Below are 19,920 nucleotides of genomic sequence, written 5' to 3' on the forward strand. Positions count from 1 at the left end.
CGGCCTTCACTGTAGTTTTAATTTACATTTCTCTGACAATTAGTTGTAGTGAACATTTTCTTACATGATTGTTAGCCATTTGTATGTCTGCTTTGAAAAATGTCTGTTCATGTCCTTTGCCCACTTTTTGATGGGGCTATTTGCTTTTTTCTCGTTGAGTTGTTTGAATTCCTTATAGATTCTGGGTATTAGTCCTTTGTTTGATGCATAGCTTGCAAATGTTTTCTCCCATTCTTTAGGTGTCTGTTAACTCTGCGGATTATTTCTTTTTCTGTGCAGAGCTTTTCGTTTGTCCCATTGGCCTATTTTTGTTTTTGTTACACTTGCTTTTGAAGTCTTAGTCACAAATTCTTTGCCTAGGCCAATATCCAGAAGAGTCTTTCTTTTTGAGATGGAATCTCGCTCTGTCACCCAGGCTGGAGTGCAGTGGCAAGATCTCGGCTCACTGCAACCTTTGCCTCCTGGGTTCAAGCGATTCTCCTGCCTCAGCCTCCTGAGTAGCTGGGATTACAGGTGTGCGCCATCATGCCCAGTTAATTTTTGTATTTTTAGTAGAGACAGGGTTTCACCATTTTGGTCAGGCTAGTCTCAAACTCCTGGCCTCAAGTGATCTGCCTGCCTCGGCCTCCCAAAGTGCTGGGATTATAGACATGAGCCACTGCACCCAACCCACCCTATTTAAATTTCTAATTCGGCTCTCACCCACTCAGTCTTCATTTCCCTATTCTACCTTCACTTCTTTCCTAACACTTTTCTCCTTCTACATGCTTAGGAATAATTCATATATTATTTAAAAATGTTCCTTTCATCACTGCAAAGTAAATTTCACGTTGCAAAGAATCTTTATCTGCTTCGTTCACTGATTTAGCCAAAGCACCTAGAACAGTGCCTAACTCAGTAGAATCTCAATAAAACAAATGAATTCTTTGACTCATACTTCAGAAATGAGATTTTGTCCTTTGTACTGCACATCATTTTTTCCTCACTGAAATGTTTCTGCATGATTTACAATGTTTTCTTAAGCCTCAGTGAACAGATATAGCTACACCTAAATTTAGTTCTATTCAGGACAACTTTTTTTTTTTTTTTTTGGTCATAGCCATATGTAAATATATCTAGTTTCTGCTGTTGTCTGAAACAGCTGTCCACCTTATGTGATAGTGAGGAAATAAGAGTGGTAAAGCTATGGGAAATTATGTTTCATTTTCTGGTGATGATATATAGATTCTTTCCCTTGGGAAAACTTCAAGAACACACCTCTCCGTGATTTTATGCTAGTTGACTCTCCACCACTGATAGTGAAATATGACAACAAAGTTGATAGATGCAAAAATCAAAGTAACTTGCTAAAATTTCTTTACATAATCAAACACAAACTGACAGATTGGGCATAACCATCTCATTTACTAGAGGCTGCAATGCCCAAGAATGAAACAGTTGAGAATAAAATAAAATCACCTTGCCCATTTTCCGAAGACAACTGACCCTATCATTTTGCATGGCTGAGAATTATTTGTTTGTGAGAGTGGCAACTCATTCAAAAATGAATGAGCTTTGCACAATAGTCTGGTTTGCTGGCTTTAAATAACTCACTATTTTGCTGTAGGAAGTGCATCACTTTGGGAAAAGTCATACAATAATATTATAAAACTGTCCTTGATAGGTTTTATTTTAAAATCTCTAACAATGGAACTGAATATTCGAAATTCTAGCATCATCCTGTACAAATGACAGAATATCAGAATATCTTATTTCTCTCTCTATATATATACACATATATGTATATACATATACATATATATATACACATATATGTATATACATATACATATATATATACACACACACACTGTCTTAAATTACAGAGCAGTGGGGATGTGGAAGAAAAGTCAATGGGCTCGGTAGGAACTGCAGTACTTGCTCATGCAGGTATATTTAACGTTGTATTTTGTTCAACCAACGTATTCAACTAGAAATGAGAAAAAAGTCTCATTTCTGGATGTCAGTTAAATTTATTTAAAGGATGATATAATTTCTACAATAAAGTGAAAATAATTTAGACCACTTTCTTTTAAATGAATTGTCTATCTTGAGATATTGAGCCTAATGAGAAAAAGTGTGTCAATGATTTTCCAGAATTGTATCAGCATATGTATTATAGAGAAATATTTTATTGATTAAGAACCACTTTTAGACAGATTAAAAAATCACAACCGAATTTTATTTTATTCACTATATGTTATTGACTAGTTGAAAATTTATAAATTTGTGAAAAAAGTGACTTTTAGACTGTGTCAGTTAATGTACATTCAGAATGGTCTTCTGTACTTCATAAATATGGCCATTTGGTAATCATACAGATAACACTAAGTTGTGGCATTTCCAAAAGTATTTCTAAGGCTACAGGGTATGTTATTGTATAACAATTATTTGTAACTTAGCTGGTAATTCATGCTGTGTTTAAGGTAAGCAGAATAATCAATCACTTTTTTAAAAATGGCATGTACTTTTAAATGAAACTACATATTAAAAGTTAATATTTTCCCTTGAAAGCCTTTAAAAAGGTGTCTGTACCATCCTTGCTTTATGTAGTGACTTCAGTCTTCTATGTAAAGGTCCAGTATAGTCAATTACAGCATTAAGAGGAAAATTCCTAAAGAAAAGCCTATCTACTTAAAATCTCATTTATTATTTGGAACTCTATTGCAAAGTTATTTCAAAAATAAATTATTGAGCCCCATTCTCACAGTGATTCTAGGTCATAGTTCACAATCGTCATTTCAGTCTTGTGAGATTAGATCATGTTACAGAGCCAAATATAGACATTATAACAGCATGTTCACATACGCTGATGGTGTCCTGAAATAATCTCTTCCTTCCAAATTGTGGTCATCGCTAATATTAGTTTCTGGGTCAAGGGGTACCAAGAGAATTTTAACAAGATATGCATCTGTTTCTTTGAAATAGATAATGTTACAAATAATTAAATATTTAAATTTATACTTAATTCATACTTAGATACTCATAAATTATTTTATTTTTAATAAGAATAAGTAAGGAATCCTGTTCTACATTTTTAAATCTGAAAATATTAAAAAGAATTTTAAATCTACCCAATATTTATACATGTAACTGAACTTCAATTGAACACACACAAGGCTTGATTGCTCATTTTGGATGACTTGTTCAAACAGGCAAAATGAGATTACAACATTGTGACTTGTAATCACATGTAAGATTTTTTTTTTGTAGGTGGTCTTAAAAATCACATAATTGTATAGTAGAAAGAAACCTTAGAAATCAACCAGCTATGCACATCTCTTCAGTCTATGCATGAGAAAAATGAATCCAATAGAGATTATGATAATCATCCAAAGTTTCAGATCTGTCTTCAAGCAAAGAAACTATGTATTCTGACTCTTACTAAAGCTGTGTCATATTGCTTTCTTTTTTAAGTAGGCACTGATAAATACCAAAATGGTTTCAACACTTTAGAAATTATTTTAAATGCATTTTTTATATATTAGTATGAGAGCGGTGTACTTTTTTTGTTGGTTTGTTTGTTTTGAGACAGAATCTAGCTCTGTTGCCAGGCTGGAGTGCAGTAGCATGATCATGGCTCACTGCAGCCTTGGCCTCCTGGCCTCAAGCAATCCTCCTGCCTGTCTCACAAACTGCTGGAATTACAAGCATGAGCCCCTACACCTGGCCTTGAAAGCAGTGTACTTTCAGAGGCATACTGGCATTGCTGTGTCAGCTTATCATTCACAGGTAGACTGTTGGTATAAAAGATTTTTAGGGTAGTCTCTTTTGAGCCAACTTAATTTTGTTCCATGTATTATTTCTCCTTTTTATGGAGTGACATCAAGATTCTCTGTCCTTTGCACATGACAGCCCATCACATAGCTGGATTCATCATGTTTTGGAACTAAATAGATATGAGCTTGCACTCATCTCTGACTGTGACTAAGTGTCTTGATCAAATTCGGTCTCACTGAAAGTCAGTTTCCTCTATTATAAAATTGGGCTAAAACTTGGGAGGATTAGATCACAAATATAAATTACCTAGAACATACACTAATATATAGTGAGCTTTAAGTATTTTCTATTATTTGAAGAATGTGCTCATATCCTTTTAAAGAAATATTTCAAGTATAATATGATCCACTCCTTTACTCCTTTCTTGTGGAACATGATTTTTAGATTATTTGTCCTCTGAACCATACCCCATGTAAGAGCCAATGTCTTTCCGAAATGCAGTACTGAAAATTATGCTGTAGATACCAGATTTATGAACAGCGCTGACATTCTGCCACCTAGACCTGCCTCACTCCTGGTGGGCTTGTTTATAAATAAGTAATTTTCTTAATAAAGACCATGATTAGTTTGCCTCCTTTTTTTTTTTGGCCTACACTGAGCTTGTGGTAATTAAAGTTTTTCTACTTTTTTTTCACATCTCTTACCAAACAGATTCTCCCACAAACCACGTGTATCTAATTGATTTTGAACCTCAATAAAGATATTTATTAAATTCCATTTTGCTTATTTGCAGCAAGCATTTCTGCTAGTAGAGGTTATTTGGAAGTCTGACTTGGTTTTGTCACTATATCCTTACAAACTGAATCTCAAGTTTGAAATGCCTGCTTTATCCCCCTTCACCCAAATCCCTGATAGGAGTGTTGAAGAGAAGGTCAAGGGCAGGAAACTATGTCATACTCTAGGGTCTATTCTGTTAACAGGAAACCTATTAATCATAAGTCCTTGTTCACTATCTCTAGTGAACAATGCTAAATGTTGGCCATTAGGTATGATAGTTACTGAAGGTTTTTGTACCTACAGTTTATCTGACTAAGGAAATTCTCTTCTATTTCTACTTTAATTGGTGTTTTTTCAATCAGGAATTGATAAGGAATTTTATTTAATTATTTTTTGGCACCTCCTGACATTCTTTTGATTTTTCTCTTTTAATGTGATAATGTAGTGAATAATGTTAATTGATTTTCTAGTAGTATTTTAAACATGCATTGTTGGGATAATCCATCTTCCCCCAAAAGTCCCCCCAACCTTTTCTCTTTTTGCATTTTATGTATTGCTGGCATCGGTTGGCTAATATTTGGCTTTGGTTTTTATATTTATGTCTGTGAGGATGATTGACCTGCCATTGTCTTTGTCAAATTTTGTTGTCAAAGTTGTCAAATAATAAATTGAAAAGAATTTTCTAAAAATGTTTATGTAATTTTGAAATGCTCTGCCCATGGACTGTTTGATAGAATTCCCTTATAAAGCAATATGAATAAATTTGCAGATAAATTTGTACATTTTCTTTTGCCAAAAAAAACATTGTTTATTTTTCCCAAACTTTTTATTTTGATAATTAATTTAAAAACTTACAGAAGTTCAAGAATATAGTGTTATGGAAGCCCACATTTTATACCCTTCCCCTTTCTGAATTATTTGTCCTGTTTGCTTTCTTTCTCATATGTATGTATACATTTACATATACATATATGAACATAGTTTTATGTTTTGTTTTGCTGAATCTTTATTAGACATTTTACCCATAAATATTTTGAAATGCATCTTCTAAGAATAAGACAATTTTTCTACAAAACCAAAATACTATTTCCATGCTTAAGAAAATTTATATTAATTCTAAATGTTATCTAATACTATATACTCCATATTCAAATTTATCTGATTGTTTCAAAAAAATGTTTCCCATACCTTTTTTTGTTTCTTGTATTCATGATCCAATCAAGTTTCACACTTTCTTTTGTCGTTATGCTTTTTAAGCTCTTTTAATTTATAACATTTTCCTTGTAATATTTTTGTTATTTTGTTTTGTTGACATTGGCATTTTTCTAAAGTCTAAGACAATTTTCTAAATATATTCAATTATCTGTGTTCTCTGATTAGATTCAATGTAAATATTTTAGATGAATATTGTATAAATAATATTGTGGATTTTCAGTTTGTCATATCAGTAAACATATGGTGTCAGATATACTTATATGACTATAAGTACCTATTTCTGTGATACAGAAAAAATAAGCATCATGAATCTGTAAAATTCCTCATCAGCCAAACTAAGTATGTTTCATTCATGAGAAAGAATATTGTAGCTATATACTATCTTTCCTTTTTAATGATCTTTTATTTAGATATTCCAACTTTCCATTTTATACTTATTTTTAAAATATCTGATAATATTTATAGTGCCTATAGTTACCAATAATCTACTGGATACTTAAAAATTCACTAAGAGGGTAGATCTTATGTTAAGTGTTCTTATAATAATAGTGACAATAAATAAGAGGACAGGAAACAACTTTTATAGGTGACGGAGAAGTCTACTGTGTGGATTGTGGTGACGATTTCACAGGTGTATACTTATCTCCAAGCTCATCAAGTGGCATACATTAAATATGTATAGCTTTTGCATATCAAGCATACCTCAATGAAGTGGTTTTAAAATGTTATATGAGCTTTCTTGGATTTTGAGAAGCATTTTAACAGATATTTCATTTTTCTTTTCTTATTAACATACGTTTTAGGCTTAAAAATGACAACACTAAAATCCAAAATTACATGATTTTTCCCACACAGGTCTGTTGCAGATATTTGTCTGAGTGTTCATTAATTGTGGGAATAGTCATGTATACTATTTTTAGTATAAATACATATTGCAACAACGATTTTTAAAAAGGCCTTGGTTAATCACATGGTTTGCCTATACTGATATCTGGACAAAGGAAAATATAAAATAAGGAAAATGGAGGATTGAATTTATCAAGCATGTAGTTCTTACTAGAGTTATCCCTCCTAATTTTCAGACCCATATGTTGATCTAATAGATATCCATTTGGTCCTGCTAAAAAAAAAACATAGGTTTGAATATCCTAAATTATTATCCCTTTCCCTTTTCCCCAGCCTCATATTTATCCTGCATTTCACATACCGGTGAATAACATAATCAACCATAACCAATTCCACCCCAATCACTCCTCTCATTTACCATCCACATGCAGTCTGCCACCAAGTTCTGTCACTTTGTCTCCTAACATTCCTCAAATCTTATTTTCAAACTTAAAATTTCTGCATTAATTCAGAATTGCATCAAGAATTTGCACAATAGTAACAGTTTCCTAATTGTCCTACCTACCTTTATCCTCCTCATTAAATCTTTGAGCCATAGTATAGCCAGGGTAGTCTTTAATTTTTTTAAAAAAAGCCAAGTACTATCATTTTAGTTACATAGTTAAAAAACCTATCAATATCTTCTTATTGACTACAGATACAAAATAAAATTCCTATGCAATAACATATAAATGACTTTCTTCTAGCTCATTTCTACATACAAAGGTATACCTGTGTTCTAGCCACCATGAACAAATCACAAGAATATTTTAGATTCTGATTCTGTCATTCTTCCATTCACCATACATGCATTCTTTCCTGTGCCATAATTCAATAAAGAACAAAAGCAGATATGTTCTTTGTTCTCATAGAAATTAGAATGCAGACATTAACTTAAAACTGACACATACAAATAAAAGGCTTTGCCTGGCTGTAAATAAACATTTGATATTTGGAAACCAAACTATATTCTTAAGTTGTCATTTTCTTCTTATCTATATCATGAAAGTAATATGTATTTCATAAGATTTTCTCATAAAGCAATAACAGAAGCAGTAAAGAGAAAAATATGAGATTTATGCCAATAGAGATACAGCTAAAACTAAATCTTGTGACAACATTGACTTTTGGACAATGGAGAGGGAATAGTCATAAAGAAAGCTAAGGAGGATTGAAATATCAAGTGGATATAATGGGAAAGGACATAACAAGGCACCTCATGGAAAACATAAAGATACATAGGCAGCAAAGTAAACTTGGGAAATTATTTTGAGATCTCCCAAAGTGTGATCAGGTCACTGACAGATACAAGGAATTTGTGAATATGGGTCAACAAATTGAGCAAAAGAAAGAATTTTAGAGTCATATCAGTTAAGTTCTGTTATGAGGTCCTCAAAAGAGAGTATAAGAGAGTACAGACTAAAACCCACCAAGGTTTAAGAACAGACCGTGGTAGATGAATCCACTTATAGATGGAAAGAAGAAGCAAGCTTCAATGAAGAGAGGAATACAGGGATATAAAATTGAGGACTGTTTAGTTCAGACTTGGTTTAAAAGTTATCGCTGGGGGTGGAGGCTCATGCCTGTAATTCCAGCACTTTGGGGGGCCGAGACAAGCAGATCGCTTGAGCCCAGAAGTTTGAGATCAGCCTGGGCAACAATGCTGAAACTCTGTCTCTACAAAAAATAGGAAAATTAGCCAGGTGTGGTGGCACACGCCTGTAGTCCCAACTACTGTGGATGCTGAGGTGGGAGGATCACTTGAGCCCAGGAAGTTGGGGCTGCAGTGAGACGTAATTGCACCACTGCACTCCAGCCTGGGTGAAAAGACCCTGTCTTTAAAAAAAAAAGAGAAAAAATTATTGAGATGTGAATTTTGTGAATTGGCCATTATCTGCACTCTGTGAGGGATAACTTTTTAGTAGAGAAGAGCATATATACAACTTACATTGCAATTAATGAAAGAGACTAAACAGGATAAGAAAATAGAAGCAGTGAGCATAGCATCCTTTGAGAAGTATTTCAATATAAAAACATTTTAAAAGATATCTATATAAGGTGAATTCAAGGGTGTGTTGAAGTCAAATAAATTTTCTTAGGCTAAAGAAGAGAAACATCTGTATTTGCCGTGAAGAAAAAGCCAATAGATAATTTTGAAGATGACAAAATGAAAAATAATTAATGGAACAAAATTTTTAAGATATGAAAGGTGATAGAATTTATAGCACAAAGGCTGAAACTAATCTGAAATGAAAATGGAATACTGCTTCTTTAACACTAGTGAAAATATAAGAGAATATGTGAATGTTTAGTGAGATTTGGAGATGATCATTTATAATTGTTTTGTTGTATATTAGTGATCATCTAGGGTGAGGTTGGGGGGAGATTCAAGATGAAAGTGATGTTGGAAATGTGTGACGAGCTGCCTTTGGAACATTTTAGAAGAAAATGAATAAGTAAAATAATTATTGGCCCAGCTAAATGTAAAACGTGATATGTGTCAGCCAGGAGACTGAAAATGATACACTGTTTTATTCTACAACATCTGGGAATGAAGGAAATTAAGAATTTACAGAGGGATCAGGGTTAGATCAGCACTAAGAGCTGAAAAAGCTGTTAAACAGCATTACATTCAAGAAAATCAGTTGGGAGAAGTGTATCAGGAAAATGGTAAATGGAGAACTCTGAGGGATTATCCAGGGTTGAGGGTTTGAATGTCAATTAAGGTAGAAGATTACGGAGGTGAAATACTCCTGAATTTTAGGAGGAACACAGCTGAAATGACTGGCCCTGTTTAAAAGGAAGTAGATTAAATCAGACAACTAATTCACTAAATATGGAAAAGTATGAGAGATAATAGAATATAAAATTCTGGTTAGAGAGTGATTTTTTTTTTTTTTTTTTTTTTTTTTTTTTTTTTTTTTTTTTTGAGACGGAGTGTCACTCTGTGCCCAGGCTGGAGTGCAGTGGCACAATCTCGGCTCACTGCAAGCTCCGCCTCCGGGGTTCACGCCATTCTCCTGCCTCAGCCTCCCGAGTAGCTGGGACTACAGGCGCCCGCCAACACGCCCGGCTAACTTTTTATATTTTTATTATAGACGGGGTTTCACCGTGTTAGCCAGGATGGTCTCGATCTCCTGACCTTGTGATCCTCCCACCTTGGCCTCCCAAAGTGCTGGGATTACAGGCGTGAGCCACTGCGCCTGGCAGAGAGCGATATTTCTAGATATCTTTAAAAAACAATTTTAAGTAGTAAATTTATCCTATTGAAATATACTGAGACAGGAATCAAACCCATGACTTCTCCCTTTTTTTATTAGCACTGCATCTTGTAGTAAACAGAATGGATATTTTTCATATCTTATGGATTCTTAAACTCAGTTTTACCTTTAATCCTACTTTAGGTTCAAATTCTACATTGATATATTTGCACACCAGTATTTGGAGGAAAATTATTGAAAGCAATGGCAAAAACTGCAATTACTTTTGCACGAACCTAATAAGTAGGGGATGGATTCTGAACTTGGGTTTAATACCTTAAACGGAAGTATATTTTATTTTATATAAAATAGATCATGGAATCCTTACACTATGAAATGTGTTTTGCTACCTTTCCTTTCTAACAGTATGGAGAGGTAAATAACTTGTTAACTGCTCGTGTTGCTTATATAAATATTTTTAAAGATAAAATATTTGTCTTGAGTCAATAATTCATGCTCGAATGAAAATATGCGAATATAAATATGTTCTGTAATATTACTAGAGAGCTTGTTAAACTGTAGTTAGCAAGAGTCATTGTCAGCAAGCCAGAATTTTCAACCTCCTTAGCAAATACTATCATTTGGCTAAGTGTGGAATGTTTTACTAAATGGTTTGCATCTTTTACGCGAGTGCCTTACGAGCCTGCTTTTAAGATGTGCTGATCAATTGAGATAAATGCATCTAAAACAATCAGTCAAATATACACAAATTATTTGTCTATGTGCTTTTGCTTGTTGGAAAAGAGGGAAATTATTGGAAACTATTTGATGCTGCCATGGGCCATTCTGATAGATAAATGCAACATTGTAAATATTTGGCAACTTTTTTGTAAACTGTAAATATCGGGAACTTTCAAGCTGTTGTAGTCCCTTGCATTTTGGAGAAAAATTTAAACTCTCCAAGTAGATCTTTTCTGCCTAAAGTTTTCTTTCCACTTCACTGAGAAGCAGTTTTAAACATTCGCATTAAGAATATTCATGCATCCCAAAGATTGGATACCTCTAGAAACATAAAATAATTTGTTTATTTAAATTGACAGAGAAAATGGTATGTATTTGTTGTGTACAACATGGCATTTTGAAATATATATACATTGTGAAATTGTTAAATCTAGCTAATTAACATGCATTACCTTGCGTAGTTATTTTTGTGGTGAGAACACCTATCCACTCTCAACATTTTTCAAGAATGCAATATGATGTCATTAACTGTAGCCATTATGCTATATAAAAATATTTTGTAATATTTATAAATATGTTTAAAATAAAAAGGTAGTATTGTTGGAGGAAGGAAAGAATTGTTTTAATTTGGATAAATAAAGCAAAACAAAAAGTTGGAAACATTATTGGGAATTTGTTTTACATGTTGTTAAGAAGATTCTTCTTTTTTACCAGTGATCAGAAGGGGACTTATTGGTTAATCCTAATATATAATTATTCCAAAGAATGTATTTATCTGATCTTATCCATGGACAGGCATGGACTATGTTGGTGTAATAAAATTTCAAAATAGTGTTTCTTAGAGTTGATGAGCTTGTAATCTAACCAGTAAGTCAGAAACAACTCTAGTTTCCTGCAATCTCTCTCACTCATATCTAGGGATAATTAAAAAAAAATAAAGACATTAAAAAGCACACATAGAATAAAAATAATCATTTAAATTTAACCTGAGTCTTGAGTCCTCACTTCTCTTAGTTACATGTAAAAGAAAGACAAAGGAAGAATAATGATACACATTTATTGACATTTGATTTATTTCATATTTGGGAATCTATTATGCCAAAGAATAAACCACGTTTGTCTAGATCTTTACAAGTTACAAAATACTTTGACATCCATTATTTCTCTGAGTTTATGTGGCTAGCCTAAGGTCACTCTGGGAAGTACAAAACGCATTACAGTTGATGAAGGTATTAATAAATCAATTTCCATCTCAGGTGATTTAAAAATGCATTCTGTTCTAGTATTAAATTGTATTCTCCTTTTTCTGCTCCATGGTTAAACCTATTTAGCTAATTCTGCTGTGTAAGTTTTATTTTACTAATTATTTTGTGACAAGCCTTTAGATAGCATCAAAAATCATAATTCTCCTACTACATACCTTCCAGAATATCCATTTGTTGAATAAATGAAACCATTTGAAAAGTTTGAAAATGTTAAATACAATAAATATATTACCTTCGAAGTAGTTTTTGATCTCTAGACTCCATCCCTATTCATGTTTCTAAAAGCCAGATAAGTGGAATAATAGTTTAAAACAGTAAAACTCAGATTACATCATTAAAATAATAATAGTGTGACTCTTACAATATAGCACAAAGAAAAAATAAAAATAAAGGGTTTTAGAACTAAAAGAAAAGAACATCTATGATGAACTTCCCATGGTAATGCTGGAAATCACTAGCTAAAAGTGAAAAATTGTAGAATAAATGTTAATTATATATATAAATGTGGCAGAGGGTGTTTTGAATATGAAGAAAAAAGAAAGCTAATTTTTTTCCTATGCTTTCCATGGGGCTTCAAATCTAACCAGCCCATGTGATGGAAATTTGCAAAAAAACAAACGAAACTGATGCAGCAAAATAAACTCAAACTGAAATTTGATGTAATGAGCATAAAGAGGGGAGAAAGGAAAAATGGAAACATGATCCATATTGAGTTTACAATTAAATAATAGGTATTATTTTGAATAAAAATACCATTGAATGAAACATTTATAAAACTTTAAAACGTACTTAGATACAAATGAGAATATTTTATCCATTAGAATTTTTCTTATTAAAATGTGCTCTTTCTGGAATATCTTTGCAAGTAAATTTTTTAAAGCATGTGACATTATTTTCTTGATTGCAGTTATCAAATGTGCTCAGCAATGTATGAGTCATCTCCAGTGTTTCCTAAAAGCCTACTTTTTGCTAAAATAAAACACAGATTTGGCATCTGTTCTGTAATTTTACTGAAGGTCTGAAAGGTGTAATAAAAAAGGCATCTGTCTGCAAGATGATCCTTTAATTGTAAAGTCACACTTTGACAGCTCTTCAGATTCAGTGAAATCTTGTGTTCGATAATACCAAATGGTTACATCCACTTTGCAGTACATGTTAAATGTGGAAAGTTGGTGTTATGAGTTTAAGCTTCTAGAAATTCATTAGATGAAGATCAACATACTGAAAAAAAATCCGTCAAAAGTGTTTTTTAGATTTCTTATTTTTGTAAATGTAGGTTTTGACTCAGGATCTGGTCACTACTAAAGTTAAACTGATTAGTTCCATGTGACATGTACTCACTGATAAACTTAAAAGTGTCATTCAGATGACGCTGATGAATGAGAACATCGTTTCAATGATGGGAAAAATTAAATAGATTTCATAGGTGAGGAGATTTGAGGGTAGGAGAGTGGAAAGTTGTGGTTTAGTTCAACTAAGCACTTTTATAATGTCTTAATGAGGTCAAATTGAATATAAAAATTACAGTTTAGAGAATTTGAATTCAATCCAAACACGAGAATGAAGTAGAGCTGTTATAAGACTGTTATGAATTTGATAATTGTATCATCATATGCAGAATTCAGATGGACTCCAAAAGGGAAACTTAACCAGATGTTTGTAATATAATTGAAATAGGAACAACTTAAGAGAATTTCATTTATTTTGTATAAATAAAATGTGACAAAGGAGTTTAGTGCACATAGTGTTGGGACCAAATAAATCCAAGTATTTTACTTACTAATGATGAAATTGTATGTATAAAATTGTAAACACCTTGGGAAGTAAAACATGTAATAGTCCCACTAATGATTCTTTTATACTTCTGGTACAAATATTGCTCTTTCTTCTTGATCTAACCAACACTTAGGTCTAAAAATAATTCATCTGACTTATTTTTCATTTGATAGCATTGCATACAATAAGTTGGGTCCCAGTCAATGGCTCTGTGGAGTTGTAAAATTTACTAATTCTGGAACCCTGTATATATCAGTAGTCCACTGATTTTCAGTTCCAAATTTTAAAAAAATCTTTCTTTTGTCAATCATTACATTGTACCTTTTTGACTCAATTTGCAGTGATGTATTTTCATTCATCTATATATACTCTTTTTGAACATTTTTAATTTATTTTTTTAAATTGACAAATAACATTGCATGCTTGTGTTGTGTCCAACACGATATGTTGAAGTAAAAATACACTGTAGAATGGTTAAATCTGGCTAATTAACAAATGTATTACTTCACAGTTATCATTTTTGTGGTAAGTGCACATAACACCTGCTCTCTTTACATTTTTCAAGAATACAATATATCATCATTAACTATAGTCACCTTGCTGAACAGTAGATCTCTTGAAATTTATTCTTCCTATTTAACTGTAATTTTGTGTCCTTTGACCAACAACTCCCTTGCCCCTTGTTCCCCCCAACCACCCTAGCCCCTAGAAACCACCTTTCTACCTTGTTCTTTTCCATCACAACTGAATCTCTAGTTGACTGGCAGCTCTGATATGCTTATCTCAAGAGTCATTGCTTTTGGCATGTTTAATAGTTTTTGTCTTAGTTTAAATTGTGGTATTAGCGCTTTCATTGTTTTGGCTTTCCATTTGTATTTTTACAAAATAAGAGAATATGTAAAAAAAATAGATAAATGGTATATTGAAAACACACATCTATTGAAATGTTATTTAAACATGGAGATTTTTAATACGTTTTATCACCATTCTTATGTCATTGATCTTAGTACAAAAGGAATATAAAAATGCATTTGTAAGAATGCTTGTCTTTTCCCTTTTACTTTTCATTTGCTTTTCCTGTGTCCATATTACTTTCACTCTTGCTCAGAAACTAACAGAATTCTATGGTGTGTTAGGAAGCGTATATTTCCTGGTGTCATTAACACTTAACCCACATCTTTCAAAGTCACCAACCTCTGGGTAGTTACTGACAAGTGCTGTGGGCCTGTGTGCAGGCACAGAACCTGTGTGTAAGGGGCAAGGATGTTTCCTTTCCTTTAAGGAGCAAGTGCTGGGAATCCCACAGTTGGCTTCTGAAACACTCTTGCCACTGGGAGCAAATTAGACACAACGAAGGAATACTTAAATAAGTTTAAGTATTTAATTCATTTAATATTAAGTATTTAAGTGTTTAAATACTTAAAATATGAGGCAATTTGTTATGTGAAATATGCACGATTCTGAAATAAGATGAAGTCCTTTTGTGTATAACCAAAATCAGGGAGAAAGTACAACTCATAACTGAATCAGAAGTAAGTGCTTGCTTTGTATTCTTTATATAGGTCATCATTTTTATTTCAAAAACATATTTCTGTTTCAGTGAAACTGCATGTAAAATGTTTTATGCTTCATGTAAAATGTTTTATGCTTTATAGAAAAAATCTGCATATGGATTATTTTTATTCTTTCAATTAATTGAACATTTATTGAATTTATAGTCAAGGTAAAACAGTGCTGAGTTTTGAAAGAAGGAAAAAAAAATAAAAGAGACAGAAATCCTGACCTGAATGAATATATAAATGCTCTAAAAGGATTTAGGTAGAGTATTTTTCAAGTGTACAGGCAATATTGCAGGCAGTATTCAGGAGCCTAAGTAATATTGTTGATATAATTTAAAGTACCTTATCATTGTTCTCTAACTTGACTAATTGATTTTTAACTATACAAGTAAATAACAAACATTAACTTCAACGTCAAACAATTCAACCTATTTCTTTTTAAACAAAATAATATAACTCTTTATAACTTGTAACTAAAGGATTGATTTCAGTGTTAAAAAGCTGACATTCAGAAAATGATTAGGGTGCAATAAAATAATAAATGTATCTGATTTTTATTTTAATAATAGTAAATCGTATTACTGACAGAGAAATTAGCTGATAAATATTTGCCTCCTTGCTTAACAAAAACGTAATACAATACTAAACAGAAAAATTATTAAATATTGATGGAGTACAGATAAATTTTCCTTAAGTTTCCAAACACATTTTTATAATAAATTTCCCATATGATAATACACTCGAAATTAAAGTCTGAGAAAAGTAAATGTATCACAATTGAAAAAAAAGTCAGGTTTTTGAAAGCAAAAGGGAAAAGAAATTACCTAATAGTAGCAGCTTTACGGTTCTTGCATCTCGCTCAGCATCCTCCTGAAGCTTTTTCTCCAGTTCTTTTGATCTTTTGGCTGACTCCTTGCTCTCTGAACTAATTCCACTTCCCATCTTGTGGTGGTAGATACTTGTCAGTTTATATGTTCAAACTTTTCAAATGTTGAGCACAGCTGTGGTTTGGACATAGGATGCAAGAGTAATGCTCTGCTGAAGTACCTAGCAGTCCATTCCCTAATGCTCTAAGATTCTGCTTTGACTAAGGAGATGCTTTCTCATCTGTCACCTGATCAGGTGGTAAAACCATACCACCCTGATGGAGGCTAGAGAGGAAGTTCATTATGCTTTCAAATTAAATGACTGCTTCAGGCACATCTTTGAAAACGGGCTTATCTGCTTTATAGTATAAAATAATGTAGAAAGTTGTCAAAATCTATACACTAGAGATGATCTACAATAAGCAATTCAAATAGAATGTTTCTCACTACTGGGCAATTTTTATTACTGTGATTAAAAGTTATTATTACTAATCAGCGATGCTTACATCTTATCTTCAGATATTTGGCTCTTCAATTTCTTTATAATCACTCCTATATCACAATCAGAATATATACATGTAAGTTATCCAACTTTTATGGTCTGCCTATGCTTAGATTATTACTTAAAGCTATTGAGCATCTATTAGCATCTGTCAGGGAACAAAAAAAATCTTTTTTTTTAACAATGGATACAAATACATATAGTTTTTATATTTGTACATGTTGTATTGCTACAAATATAGAATTCAACAGTTTTCTTAAATTATTGATTTTAGTGTCATAGGATCCATCTCTATAAATTGAGCTTTTGCCGCCTGTGAGAAAGTCAATCCATCAACACTAATTGAGGGCCCACTTGGTGTAGACACTGAACTATGTTCAATTTAGGCAGTGCATTAACTCTTTAGGGCCATTAAGCAACAGCTGCTGTGCTGGAGGGACTCTTACTGATTTGGTACCAAGGGAATAAAAACCAATGTTCTTTGAAACAGCAGGTAATTTGGTTTTTCCTACAAACTAAAAACAGTAATTACACCTAAATAAGTTCCATAGCTTTCAACTACCCCAACAGATACCATGTACTTCTTGAAAATCTTCAGGATTCAGGGCAGAGATTATGTTGCACAATTTTTTATTTATATGAAGCATAAAGTGCTTGGTAGATAGTCAGTCAATATTTTCCTTATAAACAGAGTCGGTTGCCTGTGGCACATCTTTCAGTGTGCATTTTGGGATTTGTGAATGTGCTTAACCAGAAAATGCTAGAATACAGTCAATCCACCAACCTGTCAGTGGTGCTCTTCTTGTAGGATCATGTGCAAATTTGAACAGGTGAGTTTTTACATATTCATGCAACAAGAAAATAGGCTGCCAGATTAAATACATAGTCCTGCTTTGTTTACTTTTTCCACATTAAAGATATTAGGCTGAAGATACATAAACATAGTCAAAACTTCCTGGGTTCCGTTCTTCCAAAGCCATATTATGATAGTATAAAGATGTGCAGTGGTGGATAGGCAAGGATTTGTGCAAATCATGTGGTATTGCTTTTACAATGCAAAGGGCCTGTCCCAAAGGAAGGAGATTTGCACGGCCTAATGCTCACCTGTGAACACAAAGTCCACTCTGAAAGCAACACTTAGCACATTTAATCTCTTTTTGCCTAGTGCTTTTTTTTATAGAAATTGAATATAATAGCACCCTGAATAAACAGAATTCTTGCATGTTCTATGGCAGAAACGAACTGACAGGCTACATCATATAATTTGCATACAAGCATAAATGTACCTCATAGCTTTTTGGCAGAGACGTACCCTGCTTTTAGGAACATACATGTTTTACTAAGGCTCCCTAATGGGATTACTAACTAAAACTGACCAACTCTTTCAGGAGTAGGAGTATACATTTTCTGCACTGTATAAAACGATGAACTTCCACTTTTCTGTTGTAACCAGTAATGTTCATCAACTTGATGAGATTATCAGGTTATTTTTTCATCAGTGATTAAAATATTCTTGACATAAAACTCTAGGTATGTCTGTGTTACAGAGAGGGAGAGCGGGAGAGCTGGAGAGGAAAGCAAGACTCATTTCTCAGCCTTCTCCCCTGGGTGCCTCGGACACAGCATCATTAATGAGCTGGGCTTAATACAGCTATTAGTTCATATTGCTTCACTTAGTCATATAGCTTTCTGTACGTAAAGAAATGAGGAAAATCAAAATAGTAAACTCCGCTAGCGTGGTGATAATATCTTACTAGCTTGAATGGTCTACATGGTATATGGCACAGTACTAGTTATAGTAAATGTTCAAAATTACTTCTTGCTGACAAACTGATAGAGGCTGGAGGCCCTTTCTTTCCTGTGCTTAGTGACAGTATACTTAAGATTTCTTTTCTAAAATTTTGGAGTGACTCAAAAAAATCAACAAAAAGCCAAATTTTAGTTTTAAATAGTGTCAGTATATACGATTGTAGCTATTAGTCCAACAGTCACACATTTGTTTCCTCAGTCTTAAAAGTAATAGCAGCATCCTCCTTTTCAATTGTTAAGCCCTGTTTGTTCTACAGTAAGGGAAAACTGACAGAAGATGACAACAGAAAAAAAAAAAGAGCTAAATTAGATGCCGTGACCGTAAATTTTGTTTGTTCTTGAAAACAAGAAATGTGAAGCTAGCCAAAACACCAACATCATGTTAGAGTTTTATACATGCATACACACACACACACACAGACATACACACATGTATGTAAGGTCAGTGCAAAAGTAATTGTGCTTTTGGTCATTTTAAAAGTAATTACAAAAACCGCAATTACTTTTGCACCAACTTAATGTATGTTCCAGCTAGGAGAGATGGTTGCCCTGTGTACACACACTTGCACACACAGACACACACAAAAACGTGAATGCACAAGCCCATGCACACACACAAAAAGCAAGAGATTGTGTCGGAGTGCAGTGGTCTTTTAGAATAATCATTGAGAATGACGTTTAAGAATATTGTTTCTTTATTGCATCACAGTAAAATTGATTTGAGGACAAATACAGAGATTGAACCACACTTAACCTCCAATAGTCACTGAAATACCACAAGTATGGAGGATGAGAATACATTTTCTGTTGCTATTTTTGGTTAGGATCTCTGTGGAATCTTCAGAAAGCAACATTAGCCTTTAAAAAGTGTGAGTAATCACTATTTTACATCGATGATTAAACATATAGCTAGAGGTGACATGCAATTATTTGCTACCTGCTTTTAATAACCAGATTTCAATCTATGTTTTTTTGGAGATGTCTCTTTTGCCAGTATCACCTGCGTTTCTACGGTCATCAGGCTGAATTGCTTGTGGGGATGTTACCTGTGGCTGACTTCAATGACTTGAGGTTGCTACATCTTAGGGATGTCTCAATGGCTCAGCTAATGCTGGAAATTGCTAAAACAGGCTGTGATCAGTGTTACTCTTTATTTTGTTTCCAATCTTATAGGAGGTGTTGATTTCAGGCATTCTATCCCTAGGTGGTTTGAGTTGTGGCTGCCTTAGCAATGACCTTTATCCTTGTATATTCCCATGAAACTTGAGGCAAACCATCTCTCCTTTGCTAATGGTACTCAAATGTTCACTTCAGGGAGCTCCAAGCCTGGTATTTCTTCCAGAGAGTTCATGCCTTTTGGGGCTTCCTAAGAGCAATCTTTTGATCTTGAGGGAATAAAGCAAACCTTACTCTTTCAAGTTAGTACATTCAGATGGTGCAACAAGTTTACATTGCCGACATTAAACAGCTCTTATGTACTAATAGGTAACACAAATATGTATTTTTTTCACTGGAGTTGATTTCTACCTTTCTACATTTTTTTTATGAATTAGGATAGAATTTTAT

General features: G+C 33.2%; 1 protein-coding gene across 1 annotated transcript in view; it reads right to left on the reverse strand.

Annotated features, from left to right (window-relative positions):
• Positions 1-16,217, reverse strand: part of GNAT3 (G protein subunit alpha transducin 3) — a 52,378-nt gene extending 36,161 nt beyond the window's left edge. Inside the window, exon 1 of the mRNA XM_527800.7 lies at positions 16,002-16,217. Coding sequence (XP_527800.4) covers positions 16,002-16,119 — 118 coding nt within the window. The 5' untranslated portion in view covers positions 16,120-16,217. The remainder of the gene's footprint in view (positions 1-16,001) is intronic.
• Between the last annotated feature and the right edge of the window lie 3,703 nt (positions 16,218-19,920).

This window comes from Pan troglodytes, chromosome 6 (assembly GCF_028858775.2).
Source record: "Pan troglodytes isolate AG18354 chromosome 6, NHGRI_mPanTro3-v2.0_pri, whole genome shotgun sequence".
NCBI lineage: Eukaryota > Metazoa > Chordata > Mammalia > Primates > Hominidae > Pan > Pan troglodytes.